The 18333-nt window shown below is 43.6% G+C and overlaps 2 protein-coding genes across 8 annotated transcripts in view; one reads left to right on the forward strand and one right to left on the reverse strand.

The window, feature by feature from the left end:
- The window catches only part of LOC142582612 (uncharacterized), a 156092-nt gene that overhangs the window by 121141 nt on the left and 16618 nt on the right, over positions 1-18333 (forward strand). For 2 of the 7 annotated variants that reach the window (XM_075692508.1, XM_075692509.1), the window contains one exon: positions 9856-10002. The exons of 4 other annotated variants lie outside the window; for them this stretch is intronic. In XM_075692508.1, the coding sequence (XP_075548623.1) occupies positions 9933-10002 (70 nt within the window). In that variant the 5' untranslated portion in view covers positions 9856-9932. Of the gene's footprint in view, positions 1-9855; positions 10003-15687; positions 15893-18333 lie in introns of those variants that run through there. One more of the 7 variants, XM_075692506.1, reaches the window with a different exon arrangement.
- LOC142582613 (uncharacterized) lies at positions 7113-13398 on the reverse strand. Its single transcript, XM_075692511.1, has 6 exons — positions 13188-13398; positions 11387-11448; positions 10870-10974; positions 9010-9036; positions 8083-8152; positions 7113-7246 (listed from the first exon to the last, which is right to left on the reverse strand). The coding sequence occupies exons 1-6, from the start codon at positions 13270-13272 to the stop codon at positions 7239-7241; spliced, it is 357 nt and encodes a 118-aa protein (XP_075548626.1). The 5' UTR covers positions 13273-13398; the 3' UTR covers positions 7113-7238.

Here is an 18333-nt window from a genome sequence, read left to right on the forward strand (position 1 = left end):
GAGGCAGCGTTCACTTGGCGTTCGTATGATGCTGCCCGCTGCTGAAGAGTCTGTTTCATGGTGACGGCCTCGGAAAGAAATTCTGACACAGTCTTGAGAGGACTGCGCAAGAGGCCGCCGAACAGCTGCTCTGCTCTTTCAGCCGGCGCATCAGGTACCGCACCTCTTTTTCTTCCGACATGCTGGGGTCGGCTCGTCGAAAGAGACGCGTCATGTCCTCGACATACATTGCGACACCTTCGTTCGGCATTTGTATACAAACGGGACTGGAGATCACGCTCAGCTCGCTCTCGGCAATAAGGGCTCGCATACGTCTCAAGGATCCGGCGTTTGAATTCTGCCCATGAAGTTAGGGCATCTGCACGATTCTCATACCAAACACGCGCGCCATCGTTAAGACTGAAATATACGTTTTTCAGTTTGTCTGCGTCATCCCACTAGTTGAACACGGCAACACATTCATAGTGCCCCAGCCAATCTTCAACATCCTCGTGTATGGCGCCGTGGAAGGGATTCTGCGTTCGCGGATTGAGTAGCGTACAATGAATCGATGTTGTGCCGTCGATACCGGTTGGGGTGATCGGAGCTGCCATTTTCTCTGGGAGGAGTTCGAACTCAGGGGCTTGTCCACGGATCCTTCTGCTGGCGCGGTGTACAGGCGTAACGACCGGTACGGGGCTGGGGCTCCGCCTGCTCGGAGGGGTTTGGTGGATATATTAGGTTACCCAGCACCTGCACCAGTTTGTCACGTGCTAAGGTGAGAGTAAGTAACAGTACCAGTAGCCAGACACGAAGGGGCGGTTCTCCAGCTGGCGCGGGATCGTTGACTTCGTCATCTTCGCCTTTTTAAATGGGCACGCAATGCTGAGCGTTTGCTGGCTCAAAACACCAGGTGGCAATATTAATGATTTCTCTACGTGTCCTAAATCTGCACATTGTGTACTATACGCCGACAACACTACCATCTCCTTATGTGAAAATTTTTTAACAACCTTATTCCTTGAACTAAACAATGAGCTTGAACGTATTGTTGCATGTTCTTCCAGTCATTTAATTATCAATCCAACCAAAACACAATTCATGATTTTCCGATCTAGCCGAAGAATACTACTTGGCATGCCTGAGATAACTCTAGGTTGTCATCACATTCCCGTCTCCGACTGTGTATCATTTTTGGGGACAAAATTAGGTTCTAACCTAAATTTTTCTGAACACATTGATTTCATTAAGCAAAAGTGTACCTTCTGTATTAGAGCATTAATCAAATCAAGAGCACATTTCTCCAAAGAAGCGTTACAAGTATTATACTTTGCTTTTATTCCCTGTCATATTAATTACACAATCACATAATTCACAATCATTCCTTTCCAGGATTTCAATCGACTGGAATCATCTACCTCAATCCTTAGTAAGCATCAGTGACCCCACTCTTTTTAAGAATGCACTAATCAACATAAAATAATGTATGGAGGCAAATGGCATAATTACATACTTATTTGCGAATTTTCTGCTTGGTAAAGTGTACTCTTTCTGTATCTTCATATTAAGTAAGTCTATTTTTGCTTGTTCTGAATACCATTCCTAGTTCTTTATATCTCTTTTGTTCCCTGCAGTGTGAATTCCTAGAACTAATCCTGTATTTTTTACTCTTGGAATGTATTCTCGCCCCTCCCCTCTACAATGCACAACTACGTACCTTGAGGGTATCACAAAATAAATAAATAAATTATGGCTCTGTTTCGTGGGGAAACACATATTACTATCATGTCTCGTCTATTAAACACTTACTCAGCCAAGCAATACGCATTATCACTAACCGGTTTTTCACGAGGGCTACTCTATTACTTCGTGAAAATAACATCCTTGTTGCAACGAACTTGTTCAACTATTATCTAATAACTATGTGTTATAAATTACTTACTCAACAGCTTCCATACGAATTCATTGATTCCAGGTACCTCATCAATAATAATGGTACCAGGTTAGCACGTAACTCCAATTTTCTTCTGTCCATGGTTCATTCTAACTATGGAAAAATTACATCAGCATTCGCTGTTATAAAACTGTCGAATGGTCTACCCAACACCATTAAATTTTCAGCCTTTCATGCATATAGTTATTCTTTTAAGCTTTTTTACATGTGTAACTAAGTTTACATCATTCATTACACTACATTTGTCATTTGTATGTATTGACAGTTTCTTTATGCATTATAGGCTTGTATACTGACAAATGTTTGCTCAATTTATCTATGTTGCACTTTTCGCGATTGTGTTTGTTTCTTTTACCTAGCTTGCTCATCTTTCATACACCATATATAAAGAATAATAAACTGAAACTGAAACTAGAGGCTAACATTTCCTAGTAAAAAGTAGCGCTGGATTACTTTCTTGAGAAAGAAAAAAAGAAGCCTCACCAACTCTCGCCGCAACGAGTTTTATTAGGCGTTTATTGAGAAGCTGGCTCCTCAAAAACACGTTGGTGACACCTGGCTGTCCAGCGGGGTGGATATCATGCGCACTTCCTTCTTCGTGTCCTCGCTAACCTCTTCTCTTGAACTGTGCCCACTACTGCAGGTGACATTTTCACCTTTCCTCGGAAAAAGCGTCGGCTCGATGCTCAAGAAATGGCGTAAGAAAGAAAAAAAAGCACATACGTGCTCAAGGCAGATACTCGCACACAGAACAGAAGACAGTGATAACTACAGAGAAGACAAAAGTACAGCCGTGGTGAAATGGGACGTGTACAATCTCAATAAACGGGGAGGTAACCACATCAGCGTAAATAGGAGCGTAGACATAAAAAATAATAAATGGAAGAAACATTTCGAGGATGCTTAAGCTTCGCATTTAGGAGTGGAGCGAGGTGGCATTCAAAGATCCTTGACTGCTTGTCACGCTTCCCGGCAACTGCAGCTTATGTAACAGTAATGTTTTTCCTGGAAACGCTTTCGGCGAACGCTATCCTCGGAGGCGAGCTTTCTGGTTCTTTTTTTTGTTTCCCCCCAGGGCAGGCGCCACCGCCGTCGCCACTGCGGATGCGTGGAGGCGAGCGCTATCTGAATGGTGTTGCACGGAACCGAACCGAGCGCACCGCTCCAACTAAGACAGATCTCAAACGGCCGTGTCAAAATGGGTTTACGTTTGAGTTTCCGCATAACCGAATTATGTTTTCTCATATATTCAGATTACAATCCGACGCCATCGTGCCTGTAGGTTCAGTGTAAGTCGTACTTTACGAAATTTCTGACGCATTTTACTTTGAGGAATTCATTTAGTACAGCAACGCCTCTGCGCCGCGCGGAGTGCTTGCGTGGATTGGGATGCGTGGTTCGGGACGATTTGCTTCCTACGGACATAGCCGCCGACGCCAACACCGACGCCGGATTTTCTGCGACGCGGGGTCCATAACGCTATCTAGTTAAAATGAGCGCGCAATATTTCGTTTCATGCGCACGCCGTGAAGGATGTCAGAGCTAGGTTGTTATCTAAGCCGTGTTTGTGCCGCACTGTGCGGAACAACTTCGTAGTTCACGTCACTATTATGCGGCGCAGCACTTTGTACGGACCAACTACTCAGCAACTTTTCACAAAGGCCAAAGCGACGTACCAGGGCCCACACTCATGATTGGTCTCCGGGACTGTAGGACACTTGTCTGGGGTAGGTATTATAAAATGCCGTGCATCTGCTTTTTGCTGTTGACCGATGTGCAGCCGCGCGTGTTGGCGAGCTTCCTCACCGCGTTCAGCAAATTGTTAGGCGTCACTAGCTAGGTGCTTTGCGTCTTGACACGGAAGCATAGCGTCCAGGATCGGCTGAAGTTCGCTGCCGTAAAGGAGGCGAAATGGTCTGAAGCGTGTTGTTTCTTGTTGTTTCACGTAAGGCAACATGCGACCACATGTATTGTGCTGGACGTCGATGCACATAGAGATGTGCACACAGAGAAGTGGCCATATGTGGGGTCATTATGACAAATGAAAACATTATCGTCCCGCAAGTCTTTTGCAAACACCACTAGGAAGGATTGATCATTCGAGCGCGGGCGTTTTTCTTAGGCAGAATGTTATCTCGTAGACAGAAGGGAGCGTCAATGTGCGACATAGGCGGCGTGGTATGGATCTTGGGCGGCCCTCTAAGTGGTCGATGGTAGGTCGAATTTCAGCGTCGTCTCGCTGCCGGCTGATCAAGTCCGATTCAGTAATGGCGCCCACGAAGCCGCCGTCGTACTCTAACTCTCGAATTACAAGTTCTGCGGGTGCACGCGACAATGTGTCAGCGTCTTCGTGCTTGTGGCCAGATTTATAAACGAAAGTGACGTCAAATTCCTGTAGCAGCAAGCTGCATCCTGCCAGCCGTCCGGAAGGATCGCGTATGTTTGCCAACCAGCATAGAACATGGTGGTATGTCACCAATTTGAAGGAATGGCTGTATAGACAATGGCGAAACTTCGTGATCACCTACACGACCACGAGACACTCTTTTTGTGGTAGAGTAGTTCGCCTCGGCACGGGACAGTCAGCGGCTGTTACTGCCTATCTCGACGTTGGACGAGTACTGCGCCAAGACCTATGTTTCAGGCGTGAATATGCAACTTGGTGTTAGCCTCGTCGTCAAAATGTGCCAGGACAGACGCTGACTGCATACGTTGTCGTAGTTCAGCGAAGTCTACCTCCTGCTCATTCGCCCAGGCAAATGGCGTGTCATCCTTGTAAGGCGAGCCAACGGTTCCGCTATCTTCGAGTAGTTTTCAATGAAACAGGCGATAATACGCACACAAGCCCAGGAAGCGCCACACGGCCTTCTTGTCGGCAGGATGAGGAAATTATGCTACAGTGCCAATCTGGTCGGGATCGGGTCGGGCTCCTCTGGCACTTGCGTCGTGTCCGAGAGACTTGAGCTCTTCATAACCAAAGTGGCACTGTTCTGGTTTAATCGTTTGATGAGACAATCGGATTGCTTCCAGCATATTGATGTAAATGATGCTGATCAAATGCTTCAAGAAATACTACTACGTCATCAAGATACACAAGGCAAGTCTGCCACTTCAGTCCAGCGAGGACAGTATCCACCATTCGCTGAAAAGGTGCTGGGGCTGAACCCAAGCTGAAGCTAAACACTCGAAATTCGTAGAGGCCATCGGAAGTCACAAAGACAGTTTTCTCGCAATCTCGTCCGTCTACCTCGTTCTGCCAGTACCCGCTTTTCAAATCAAGTTTATCTAACGAGTCATCGATACGTGGCAACGGGTACGCGTCCATTTTAGTTACGTTGTTGAACTTCCGGCAGTCGACGCAGACGCGTAGGGTTCCGTCTTTCTTTTTGAGTAGAACGACCGGAGACGACAGTGAGCAAGGTTCGATAACGCCGTCTTCAAGCATCTCTTGTACTTGCGTATGAATCGCTTCGTGTTCCTTTGCCGATACGCGGTATGGCTACTGACGTATCAGGTGTGCGTCGTCGCATGTAATAAGCCTGCATCTTGTCATTGAAGTCCAGCGTACTTTACATGAACTTGCGAAACACGCCCTGAATTCCAGCAATAGCTGGCGCAGTGTTGCCTGGTTGCCTTTAGATAGCTCAGAATTAATGTCGATGTTCGCCAGTGACTTGTCACCCACCCCAACTGCTTCATAGGCAAAACATTCAGTGAAACAATCGCCATAAAGCTTAAATAATTAATGCTCTGAAATCAATTAAGAATCGTGCCACCATGTTCAACCCGTCCAATTGCGGTAGTAGTAAGTACAGTGTAAGCGACAACAAATGATCTCTGGAACTCTAGGCGCTCCAGCTCTCAGAAGACAGATATAGTAATTTTGTTTATTTCACAAATTATATCACTATTTTCTTTACCTGCACGGCTCAATAGTAATTCAAACCTGCCGAGTTAGGAGGTCAGTGGCTACGTTGTTGCGCTGCTAAGTAGTAGGCTCCATCCCAATCTGAGCTACCACATTACGTTAAGGCTGGAATGCAAAAACGTTCCTCTACTGCGACATGGGTGCACGTTAAAGAAACCCAGGTGGCTAAAACTAATCCGCAGTCCTCCACGATGGCGTGCCACATAATCGGATCACGGTTTTGGTGCGTAAATGCCCTGAATTTATTTCTTTTAAGTAACGATAATTTAATCGTTGACATCTCGTCGCACATTCAAATCAGTGAGCCTTCAACGTTTCTGCGGTAAAAGTAACGCGTTTAATAAATTATTACATCCTAACGTATTCGACTGCTGATCAAGTCTACTAGAATCAATTTTCGTCGAGGGCGATGCAGAAAAATTTAAGGAACTTATAACTACGCAATTTTGTTTCTTACGTCGTCCGATATTCTTCCTGCAAGTGTACTTTTTTATGTGTCGGCTATTGTGCAGTCTAATACTATGAAAAATGACTACCGGAACGTTGTCCAACAATACTTATTTCTTGTTCAAAAGAACTTGTTCTCTTTGATCTTTTTTTAATTGCTCCCACTTTGTTTAATACCATAGCTGAAGCCTTTAAATAGCTTCAACGTACTAGAGAAAATAATGGTGATGATGCTGGATACATGCAAAAGTGGCAAAAGCGGGGGTACTGCGCAACGTAAAACTTAAGCGACGACGCCAGGTGCAGCGCCCATTTTACTTCGAGAGGGCATCAGAAGTTGTCCCGTGTTGATACCGCTTAAGCGACCCGTCGTGCTGGCTTATCTACTATGGCATTGCGCTCTTAAACACGAGGTCATGGATGCAAATCCTGGCTAAGGCGGCAGCATTTCGATGAGGGCGAAACGCGAAAATGCCTGTGTATTGTGTACTGGGAGCACGTTAAAGAATACGATGTGGTCAAAATTTATGCCTGAGATCTTCGCTGACGCGTGCCTCATAATGAGGACGTGTTTCTGACACGTAAAACCCCAGAATTTTATTTACCTTTAATTAACCGGACAAAGTGAGCTCTTTTGCATTACGTTCGAAAGGAAGCACGTTCATAACGCACTTGCATAAGAGGCTGAAGGTTGCTCAGTATAACAAGACTACGGTAAAAGTGCTGCTATGGAAGAATATGGTCGTGAAAATTCTAATTTGTGTTGAATAATAATAGAAGAAAGTGTCACACATTTCTCACCGGTTGAGCGCAAGATATTTATTGACAAATAACCAGAAATCCATCGGGCTCTTGCAGGAATGCGCAAGAGTTTTCGCAAAAGAGAACTCGCAAAACAGGAACTCGCATCGTTTCCGGCCAGCTGTTAGGTCAGTATCCTGAGAGGAAAATAAATGTTTTTATTTGACTAGTAGAGAGAAAACATTTAATGAACATGAATAACTCTGTGCCGTGGTGCACTGTCAATTTGACTGCTGCACAATAAAAAAAGTCCTAGGTGCTATAATAAAGATTACTTTGAATGATAACGTATATCAGCACTCAAAGAAGTTATAACGAAATGTTGGAACCCCGAGTAAGGATGTTACATACGCGTGCCTTGTATTTTGTGCAGTCATCAAAAGGAAATGTAAGAAACTGTGTTGCGCATGGTGGTGTCTTTTAATGCCGTAATTTTATTCCCGTTGAAAGATTTATATATATATATATATATATATATATATATTTCAGAACGTTGAACTATGTCTCATTGATGCACATGCTACCGACTGCCGTTGTATATGCGAGTTTCTTTCAGTACATGAAGCAATTATGCGGCATTCACAAAGCGACGCTACATTCCGCGAATGAATAGATAGATACACGAGTTTGATCGCGAACATTGATGATTCACGTAACTACCAACGCTTTCTATACCTTACACAACAAAATCTGGTGTGCTTGTTCACGTTCCTTCAGATTTTTGTTTGCGTGACGGCTCGTATTCTTTTAGTTCTAAAAATGAGCACGCCTTTATTGGTACTGCTCTTGAAGCGGTGCCTTGAGGTGTTTGAGTACCATGAACACACAAGAACATCCCTCCCTGGGCTCGCTCTCCTCTGTCGATTAAATGGCGGCAACTCCAAATATTGAGACCTGTCTTTTGAATATATTCGGAGACAAAGCCAACCTCTCTTACAGGCAACGCCATATGAACTGTAAAGACAGCACTCACCATAATACTTGCGTCTTGTTTCCAGTGAGCACTGCGTCTTGGTGTTCTCGAGGCCAGGCTTCTCGTCGGCCTGAATTCACAGGCAGTCATATTAGAATGCCACCTTTTACAATGGTGTGTTAGAAATATTAACATCTCGAACGCAGAGAAATAGAATGTCGACTTTTGTGTGTTTATAAACTGAGGCCTGAAACTGCATAATACTTTCGCCAGCGGTAAATGGGACGCTAGCTTGCATTACTGTACCTGCACGCACTTTGGACAATGTTACATTCTTCATAAGAGATCGTCATCTGGCAAGGCTATATATCATATCGTGACGTGATACAAACATTTTTACACTGTACTAAATATGAATGTACCAGAAATGCCATCATTATAACTTCTGTAAGAAAGACGGTTTCCCACCTTTGAATCATATTTTAAATATTGTCATTATTTCGTAATAGTGCCATAATGTGTCGTAACACACTAAAGTGAACGTGACATCTATAAAGGTGACATCCCGCAGTGTCTATGAGGACCACTTTGCAAATAAGGTTCCCTTTGTGCAGCGATTGCCGTCAAGATAGTCGAAACTAATAGAGGATACACCCTAAGACAAGTAGTTATGCTTCTTTTCAAACACAGTGCTCTTTTCCCGAAGCAGTGATGATTATACTTTACAGGACCGCCATTAATATCGCTGGTCCCAGCGCTGCAGTCTAGGCACCGCATTCTTGAACTTCGCAAGCTACAGACGCGATCGTTTTGATCTTCTGTGCTTTAGGTGATCAAATTAATGTTACATAACCATAAAGCTCGCATTTCTGGGTTTCTGACTCACAACTCTGCAAGCCTGAACGCACGAGACTCACGAAAACAGGTTTCGTGGCACTTTTGGTGGAGATGGAACACTTTAGACACAGCGTGGGGACGTGTACGTACCGGTAGCAGCTCGGCAAATTCTTCGTACTGCAAGAACGAAAACAACAACGATTCAGTTTACGCTTTAAGAACATCGTGCGCCGGAAAGCGCTCTTGCCGTAGTAGCGACTTGCAGCGTAGTAATGCGATTAGCCATCTCGGGGAACGTCATCCACATTGCGTAACGTATCACGCGTTCTTCAAGCACAGTTGCCCGACACTTTCGCGCAGCGCCGCGGATGTGCGCGGGCAGCGAGGGAACAATCTTCAGCGTTTAAACTCACCCGCGCTCCACGTATCTCGAAGGCCACGTTCCGACTTGTGGCGCCGCTTGATGGTGGCGCAGCGTGTCCAGCGTGTCCACTCGCTGCAGCCGGGCTACAGCGAGTGGAGCCCGGCTGCAGTGTGGCATACACGCCTCGTACATTGCGCGTTTCGACGATGGCAACATGGTGCGTCGCTACATCGCTTTAACGCTAATCACATTAACGCCGACGTTACTGGTAAGATGAATGCCGACGTTAATGAATATCCCGCACGAAAATAGAACGCCCTTTATGTTTTCAAATCGCAGTCCGCTATTCGAATTTGAAACGAAGTTCACAGAACGAAACCTCGTACACGGGGCAAAAAGTATCGCCAGAGCTTTTAGTTTATTACTATAGCAAAACTTGGCGCAAGTGGCGAAGCGCCCTTTTACAATTAGATTCCTTCAATAGCGTTTTTCTTACGTGAGCAAGCAATGTTCTTGTACAATTTTCCGTATCTTTGTGATTTTACCAGTTAAGAGCTACTCAAAGAGTGCAAGAGTGAAAACGCATGCTTAAAGTTTAGTAGAACCACTAGTTGTCTTTTACTCATTTGCAGAGAAGGAGGAGCAGAAGGAAGTGCGTGCAAGTTAGCCAAGCCAGGTCGCAGCTAGTTTGCTGCCCAAAGCTGGATGTATGGAGATGGCGAAAGAACGAAAGGAAGAAAGAACGAAAAAAAAAAGCAAGAATGGGAAGGTGACAAGAGGTGATACGCATGCACAGACAACAACATTAACAGAGCATTAAAAGATGGTGGATGCTTCAGCACGCCGTTAGAGATTATTCACAAAACCTACGACATTATGGAAACGTTACCTTTGCTAGCAAAATGGTGCCTCTTACGTAGGCCGCCAAAGTGTACAATCACCGGCCACTGCGCTAGCTCGCTTTAAACATAGACGATGATCAGATCAATTTTGGAATGCTGACCTCGCAAGCCACCGCAGCAGATGGCGACGAAGGTACCGCGCTGCATTTCTTCAGTACAACATAAGTGCACAGACGGCTTTAGCCTGAATTGGGGTTCACTTTGCTGCAAACAATCCTGTGTTCTGAACATGTGTATGTTTTCTTTTCTTTTTGCCTCCCCTTTTCGCCCTACCTCCGTGTAGATATCAGACTTTCTGCTCCAGTTAACCTCCCCACCTTGCTCCAGTCTTTCACCTCGTTATATCTCTTGTAGTATTCGTTAAATAATTTCCTTGTGGGCCTTCCTTATGAGTTCCCTCTTTCTCACTATTGTGTAACGCAGAGTAAAATTAATGAAATTATGTGGTTTTACGTGCCAAAACCAAGATCTGATTATGAGTCACGCCGTACAGGGGGACTCCGAAAATTTCGACCACCTGGGGTTCTTTAACGTGCACATAAATCTAAGTACATGGGTGTTTTCGCATCTTGCCCCCATAGAAATGTGGCCGCAGTGGGCGCGGTTCGATCCCGCGACTTCATGCTTAGCAGCCCAGCACGTAACGCAGACTGATAGAATAAAATAATAATATAAAGTCTAATGGCACGAGATTTGCAGGAAAATCTTACAGAGGAGAACCACGGAACCCGCCCATATCCTTACCAAGGCGTCACCTGCGTCGACTGCTGCCTTGCAGAGCATAGTTATGAGCTCCCACTCCTCGAGTCCACCAAAATTGGCTTTGTGGCTGGCCCACACTTCGACAACCTAGTGGCAGGGACAGATTCGGGTAATCACTAGAAGATGGCGTGTGAAACATCGAAAGCCAGAGATACTGTGCATTACCGGCGACAGCTTCCTTACTGCCGTCTCAGCTACCAAACTTTCAAATAGGGGAGATATGTAAGAAACGAGCTCTGCGCATTAATTACAGTCAGCACAAACTGAAAATAATAAAGAACAAATACGAGGCGTTACTCGGCATATGTATTTTTTTATAATTATTGCTCTACGGAACTCGCAGTATTTCCTAAATAATCGCATGCTTTCAGTGCAGATTAAATTGAAATCGTGATTGCAGCTGGCCCGTATTAAACTGGATGATTGTAGAAAGTTAGGGATAGTAAGAAAACAAAGAAAGGGAAAGGAACAATTTAAACAGTGGTCAAATGCTGCTCACTTTTTTCGATGCACGGTCATGGATACAGTTCATGAAGTACTGGAGCTGTTCCTCAGTGTACACTGGAAAAAGAAATCAGCGTGCATTTATTGTCGTTGCAAAATCATAAAACTTGTACTTTCCGAAACATTTGCGAGATGCCACGTTGTTCATATTTGAATGTAGTGAAAGGCTACAGCGCGAGAACCGACGGAGACAAAGGAGACACACAAAGTACACAGATACAGCGCTGTCTTTCAACAAAAATGTTGAAGGCATGGGAATGTTGTTTATGCAGACATGTCCGTGCCCAGCTGTTGAGTTTAAGTAGTTGTCGAAATCTGAAGCGCAGCGTTTCATCACCGAACAAAAAGGCTAATATGATATGTGCTTTAAGAACTCACACTACTTGAATGCTCTACGAATTTCTCTTGTCTATTCATATTAAAATCCTGTGTTCGTTTTTTATTAATGAATTATTTGCTTTTTGCATCTTGCAGTCGAAATACTTGTCTATTGAGTTTACAGCAGTGGATGAAACACCGACTTCCGAAAGATGTGGTTCATTTGCTGGTGCCCGAAATACATCGAAGCTTAATTGCATTGTCGTCTTAGTCGCAACAGCATTAGCGTTACTGGGCCGCTATGCAAATCATATGGTTTGCCTACGTAGCTTTCGCCGTAGATGAAAATCGGTTTATGTTCGCTTGAATTCGGTATCATTTTCCATGACATAGTTTATGTGGGTCTTGATCTTAATTTATTTTATGCATGAACAACATGGGTTCGGGGGTTCTCTATAGTTGTCACCATGGACGCTGAACAAATTTTCATGACAGGCTTTCAGTGATGTAAGAGCAAAATTTCAACAAACTTGCGTCTAGCCTATAAGCCGAGGCACAGAGAAATGTGGTGCAAGCTGAGGCTGAAGTTCAGCACCGAAACTGATTTGCGACTGCATAAACAAAACATAAACTTTGCGGACAGAGTTTCAAGAACACCAGGTCACCTTATTCATAGCTAATAGCTTCGAGTTGCCAGTGGTCAACTCATCGATAAAGCCTCAGAGCTCTGCATTGTTATTGACAGGACGTACTTTAGGACATTGCTGCAACAAAGTATGTTCGACATAGCCACATAGCAGTGCACGGTAGATACCACAAGGAACTGGTGTTAGAGGGATTAAGATGCTCCAAAAGTATAATATGAGTCGTACTCCACTACTTTTGGCAGGAACTCAGGGATGCAGGTGATAACTTTCCCCTGTTCCATTTATATAAAACACTTCACGCGTCTGTTGACGATGAATGCGAAAAGAACGAGATTTTGTGGTCAAAGTTGCTCGTACAAAGATTGATGAAAGTAGACTGCAGTAAAAATAATGGAGCGCTTTAATTTCTCAAGTATCGCGGCGGACGTTCGGACCGTGACCGGAGCTTATCCCTTTAGAAGCCAATTTGAAGATAAATTTGCTCTGCATACTTTGTTAAGAGTCCTAGCCAAGCATCAAAATGATCTTGGATACGCAGAAAGAATTGTGCAGATAGACAGAGGGAAACGGAGATGAGTGGAGGACGCACAAGGGTATTTCAAGCCTCTTTAAGTTTACTTGAAATTCCAGGTTACGTGTCCGCAACCTTTCATTTGCCAACACAGGCGCACGGCAAACAGACAGATGACTTTACCGGATAGGCTGCCAAATATTAACCATCCTTGCTGTCGTTTCTACCGTCGTTTCTACCGTGGTTTCACAGATACCCATAGTGAAAACACTATAACCTGTGACGCTGCCAGACATTTGCAACGTGGAAATCATACTTACGGCATATATTGAAGAACAAATCTTCCTCTGCTGTGTTGAAATCCATAAAGAAGATAAACCACGTCATAATCCAGATTTTTGTCATGTCGAGTTCACGTCTTCGGAGGGAGCTGTGTCGTTCCCTTATGTTACTTCCGATAAGTGGTCAGTGAAAAATGTGGCTTGTCAGACGTTCGTTTATCAAATGCCGCGTATAATAGGCACAAGGTAGGCTATTTGCTTTTGCTTCTTGTAATCTCTTTCGGATTTTCTGATTCGAAGTTATTGATGTTAGAGTAACAACAGCTGCACCGAGTTCCAGTTACGCTAGAGTGCGTATACTTCCTGCAGAGAACATAATTTAGCTTACATCATTACGTGGCTGAATAATTCCATATAGGATGGCGGTTCACAAGTTTCACGAATAGACAAACTGATGACGCTGATAAGCAAGAATCATTTGCTAAGTGTTCGTCTCATCATTTCAGGAAGAGAACACTTGAGTTAGAAATTGGAACAAAATAAGATGCCATCGGTACTCGAATATAGAAACAAACTACATTTCCACTTTTTTGTATATCGCATTCAGTCTATTGAAAACCTGAACAAAAGTGAGTGAGAAAGAGAGAGAGAGATTGGAAGAAGGAAACCGAGCAAAGCATGGTCTAAATGGAAATAGGAAGATGATGATGGCTTAAATGGGAGTAAGAGAGTTCATCAAAATGGGTACATATGCAAATGCGTCCAAATAGCTTGGCAGTCATCTTTTATTCAAATGACTAGTAGTTTCAGGCGCACGCATTGAGTTAGCATTACACTTGCAAAAGAGGCATCTCGCAAACAGGCTTGCGCAGCTGTATAAGCGAGCACAAAATACAGCTATGCATTCAGAACGGGCACACATTGAACGATATAAGTTATTTTCGATGTATATTTCGCGAGTGTGTGCTGATATTGGTCCAGACGCGATGACAGGAGTTAACTAAATGAAGCACCAGATTTTTGTCATGATCATCGTTCGTACCAAAATTATTTTCGCGGACGACAAAAGTGGGGCTCCATCATGAGCCTCACGTGTTTGCTGCTTAGGGCGCCGTAAAAAAAGACACTAACTCAGTCCAGAAAAAAAAACAAAGAAGCAACTATGTACTAGTGCTTAGCTTTACAGCAGTCCAGAAGTCAGCTATTTATTAGTATGTTATATCTCTATTTTAGGTCGTGCGCGTTTGTACCAATGTGCCCATGCGGAATGACACTACAGGCCATTGCAGAAGATGAAGGTGGCGCTATAACATGAACATTCGTAGTTGCCGGAGAATTAATGGAGTTTGTTACGACAAGTCTATCATTACGAAATCGAGCCTACCTTAGAGAAAAATATTTTTACCAAAACACATATCTGGCAAATGGTCACAGCGCTTTTCTAATCCCGTTATCAAAGTCAAGAAACTGTCGCATTTCTGCCTTGATATCTCCTGACAGTGAAATTCTGTGATAGCACAACTAAAGGTTCAAAGAAAACCATAGGACTTAAACAAGTCCCTAGACTTGCCCGAAACTTCAGCAATTCTTGTGGCTCGAAACTAATTTACTGCGACCATGGCAGGATCTCGCACCAGGTACAGCCATCTTCTCAAGATCGACTTCCTTTTAGCACTGCACATAATGTTCATTTCGGCCACTGCAGTATTGCCTGCGGTACACGCACAGGTGGCACTACTCTAAAAATTCAGCCATTTCAAGTGTCAAGACAGACCCATCAATGCACTTTTACCAATGCGGGTAGTCATGCAAGGAACATACGGAAGAGCAAAAAAATTTAGTCGTGTCGATATGTCTCCAGCACTGGAATCAATGCTGCTTTGTGGCCAGCAAGAGACGTGTCTTGGCGACACGCATTCATGACGCTTCTCACGTGACGGGGTAGTTCACACTAGAGCTCCAAGAAAAGATAAAGTTTATTTGGTGGATGAGCTGTGAAAGGAGACAGGCTTTCCCTGCCGGGCACCACTTCGCAATGAAGACTGCAATACAGCACCTGTAATGCCGAAAGATTTCATTAGGAAGCAAAGCTCCTAGAAAGGCTGCTAAGCACCTTTCTAGACCTTCCAATACCTGTTTTGTTGCGGTAGTTTGATATTGACTTCCTTTAGGTATGTTTGGACAACTTGCAACATCGTCTTCAGCATGCACGCACTCACGCAAACACACCCATACACACAGGCACATACGCAACGGGCGAGCGGGTGAGAGGGAACAGTCCTCCTCTGCCGAAAAGTAACTGTGTGCGCAAATCTAACGAGCAACTGGTTCATTTTTATATTAAAACACCACTCGAAAAACTGCTGCCACACTAATTATTTATTCATGCAAGCTTGTGGGGTTTCCAGTTGTTGCATAATTATCAAGTAACACACCGCACTGTGACCTCTTTATTCCTTGCCTAATTGTGTTGATTTCATTTGCCTAATTAAGTACATTCAGCTCCGGCGGCAAGTAATCTCAGCAGAGGGGACTCCGCAGTAAAATTTGGAGCTGGCAATCTCGTAGTCAGGTGGTGGCAGCCTGGCAGAGGCCACTGCATGTGGAGTCCGCTCATTTCTGGTGTCCTGGGAGTGTTTCCTACAAGAGCATGATAGCGGCAATGGCAGAGACAAGGCTCCTGCTAACAATTATGTACATCGTATCGCTTGCCTTTGGCGATGAAGCTCCGTTCAATGTTTGTCGTGAGTACACGAGTCAGTGTGACATGGGTCACACGACATAATTTTGCAACGCTGATGGGTATGCATTTCTTAACACATCTGTAGCGAGGATAAAATTTGCTGAAAACGCTTGCCCCTCACTGAAATTCAAGTGGCTTGCCGAAGAATAACTGCTATTAGCGCATTCTGGCCGTCAAAATATTGGTTTCTTTCTCCTAATCACTGTTGATTATGTCGAAGCAGTTCTATACCCAAGTGATCCTACTGCTGGAATAATACCACGTTGGTTAAAGCTGTGATAAAAAAGGTTAGACTAGGTTATTGGCTAGAAAAAGCTTGGATAAATTGAGTTCTATTCAAGGATAAGAGCAGCAGGAGATCGAATATTCTTTTTTTGTTTGTTTTTTAGAACAGATATTTTCCAAACCGAATAACGAAGCAACCCACAGCGCCGTTCAGGACAAGAATGATTGGAAGTTACCGTTTGCTTCACATTTACCGTGAATATTAGAGGATGCTTGACATGAAAATTGTAACAGCACAAACACATGCAACCACAAAGTAACAAGGACGAAACATAAGCACTGACTGTCAACTAAATTTTATTGCGGGAGACAGATACCTTATATAAGGGGAAAGGCAGAAGTGAAGAGGGATTGGTGATACGATCGGGGAAAATGACATTGCGCATCGATGAGCGAACGTGCCGGCAGTCAATGGAATCAGGCTCAGAAAAACAAGAAAACTAGAAAAAACTAGAGAAAGCTAGAAAAAGAAAAGCTAAAAAAGCGTCCTTGATACTTTGTGGTTGCATGTGTTTGCGCAATTAAATTTTCATGTGAACTATGCACCAACTCGCCCAGAAAGAAGTTTAAGGAATTATAGGATGCACGGATGTGGTGGTGTTTTATCTGAAAGTCGTAAGCAAAAATAGTCGAATGCGCATGGCGTTACGCTGCTTTAATTAGGTTGATGAGCACAATACAGAATATACTGTACTTCATGGTACTGAGGGATTTTCGTACAGGTGTGGTGATAATCCCCATATGGTGTACGTGACACTGCCGAGAAGGGACAGGTACGTAATACAATAAGCTACCAAGAGAGGGGGTGCCATTCTGGGGCCGGGTAAAATTTATGCGATGTTTTTTTTTTTTTGGAATGCCTTTGGAAACGCGAAGGCGGAAGTTATGTTTCAACAGACCTAGAAGTTACAGCAGTAGATTATATTACTCACGGGCACTGAGAATTTACAGAATTGTTAACAGCTATTTGCGTGAAAAGAAAGAAAAGAAACGGGGCAAGGACAATTTTTATAAGTTGCTTTAGAATTTTGAGAGAAGAAATGTATTTTATTATGCTGAGCGTCTTGCATGCCTCCGATCATGATATTGATTTAAGTGCCTGCTTACAGGTCGTTTTATGAACTTCATAAAATAATGCAAATGAACTTGAATTCCTCGGCCATTCGACAAGCAAGTAAAGCAGTGAATGCCGTATTTCACGCTATGCTGCTTTATGAACAAAATGTTTGTGGCTTGGTTTTCTCATATTACTTTTGGGATTCAATGACAGCTAATCGCATCAAACTAGTTGAATGTGTTTCCTGAAGAATGATAGCTTAACAATATTTTTGTTGCGCGTTTACATGAGATCACACAAACGGAGGAAGAGGTGCAGAGAAGAAGTTAATGTCGAGTGCAAAAATTTGTTTCCCCTGCTACCTCAACACCTCCAGAAAGCTTGTAATAAGTGAGGAGAACTCCGTTTTAGAAGATATTCTCTTGGGAACCCTTGTACAGTGTGTCCCCACTGTGCTTTCAATATATTTTTTTTGCGATTAACTCGCAAGTGATTACACAAAATATTGATCGCGGATATGAAGTCAGACGCCTGCAGAACTGCATGGAAGTGATTTAATATCGCTCGATCTTGCGGTCAGATTTAGAAAAATTGACACTAACTGGATCCAGATCATTCTGTCGTCGCAGACGTAGAAAAATAATCTTTAATTGCGTTTGATATACCGCGATATAACATAAAATCCAGGATGCAGCACAAACATAAAATACCAAATGATGTTACATCTTTATCACTGTGTCTACGTATAAACAAATTAAGTTGTTTTTACAACAACAGACTTGATGAAGCGGTTACTTTCTTCACCTGTACAGAGATGCTGCTTTCAACATCTAACCGAGCTATTAAAAAAAATGATTTTCTCATTTTCTTCAAGCGAGTCAGTAATAGGCGGTCTCCGAATCCACGCTGCAGTGATGAATAACTCTGAGTGACAGAAACAGATCTTGAATGCAATGCCTTTGCGTGCACAAACACAAACTCTTCAGAAACACAGGCATAGCCACGTCTTAGCTGTCATGTGCTAGACATCTATTAGAACCGCCTTGAATAGCTACTATGTCCCTGAGCCGTATTATGACCCGTATTATGACCGTATTATA

The sequence above is a fragment of the Dermacentor variabilis genome, chromosome 5 (assembly GCF_050947875.1).
Source record: "Dermacentor variabilis isolate Ectoservices chromosome 5, ASM5094787v1, whole genome shotgun sequence".
NCBI classification, from domain to species: Eukaryota; Metazoa; Arthropoda; class Arachnida; order Ixodida; family Ixodidae; genus Dermacentor; species Dermacentor variabilis.

Excerpts from the sequence above, each read along its gene's own strand:
- LOC142582613 (XM_075692511.1), bottom strand. The coding sequence starts at position 13,272 with ATGACAAAAATCTGGATTATGACGTGGTTTATCTTCTTTATGGATTTC. Across the intron at positions 11,449-13,187 it reads TTTGTTCTTCAATATATGCC|TGTACACTGAGGAACAGCTC; the intron begins GTAAGTATGATT and ends TTCTTTTTCCAG. Across the intron at positions 9,037-10,869 it reads TCGACGCAGGTGACGCCTTG|TACGAAGAATTTGCCGAGCT; the intron begins GTAAGGATATGG and ends TCGTTCTTGCAG.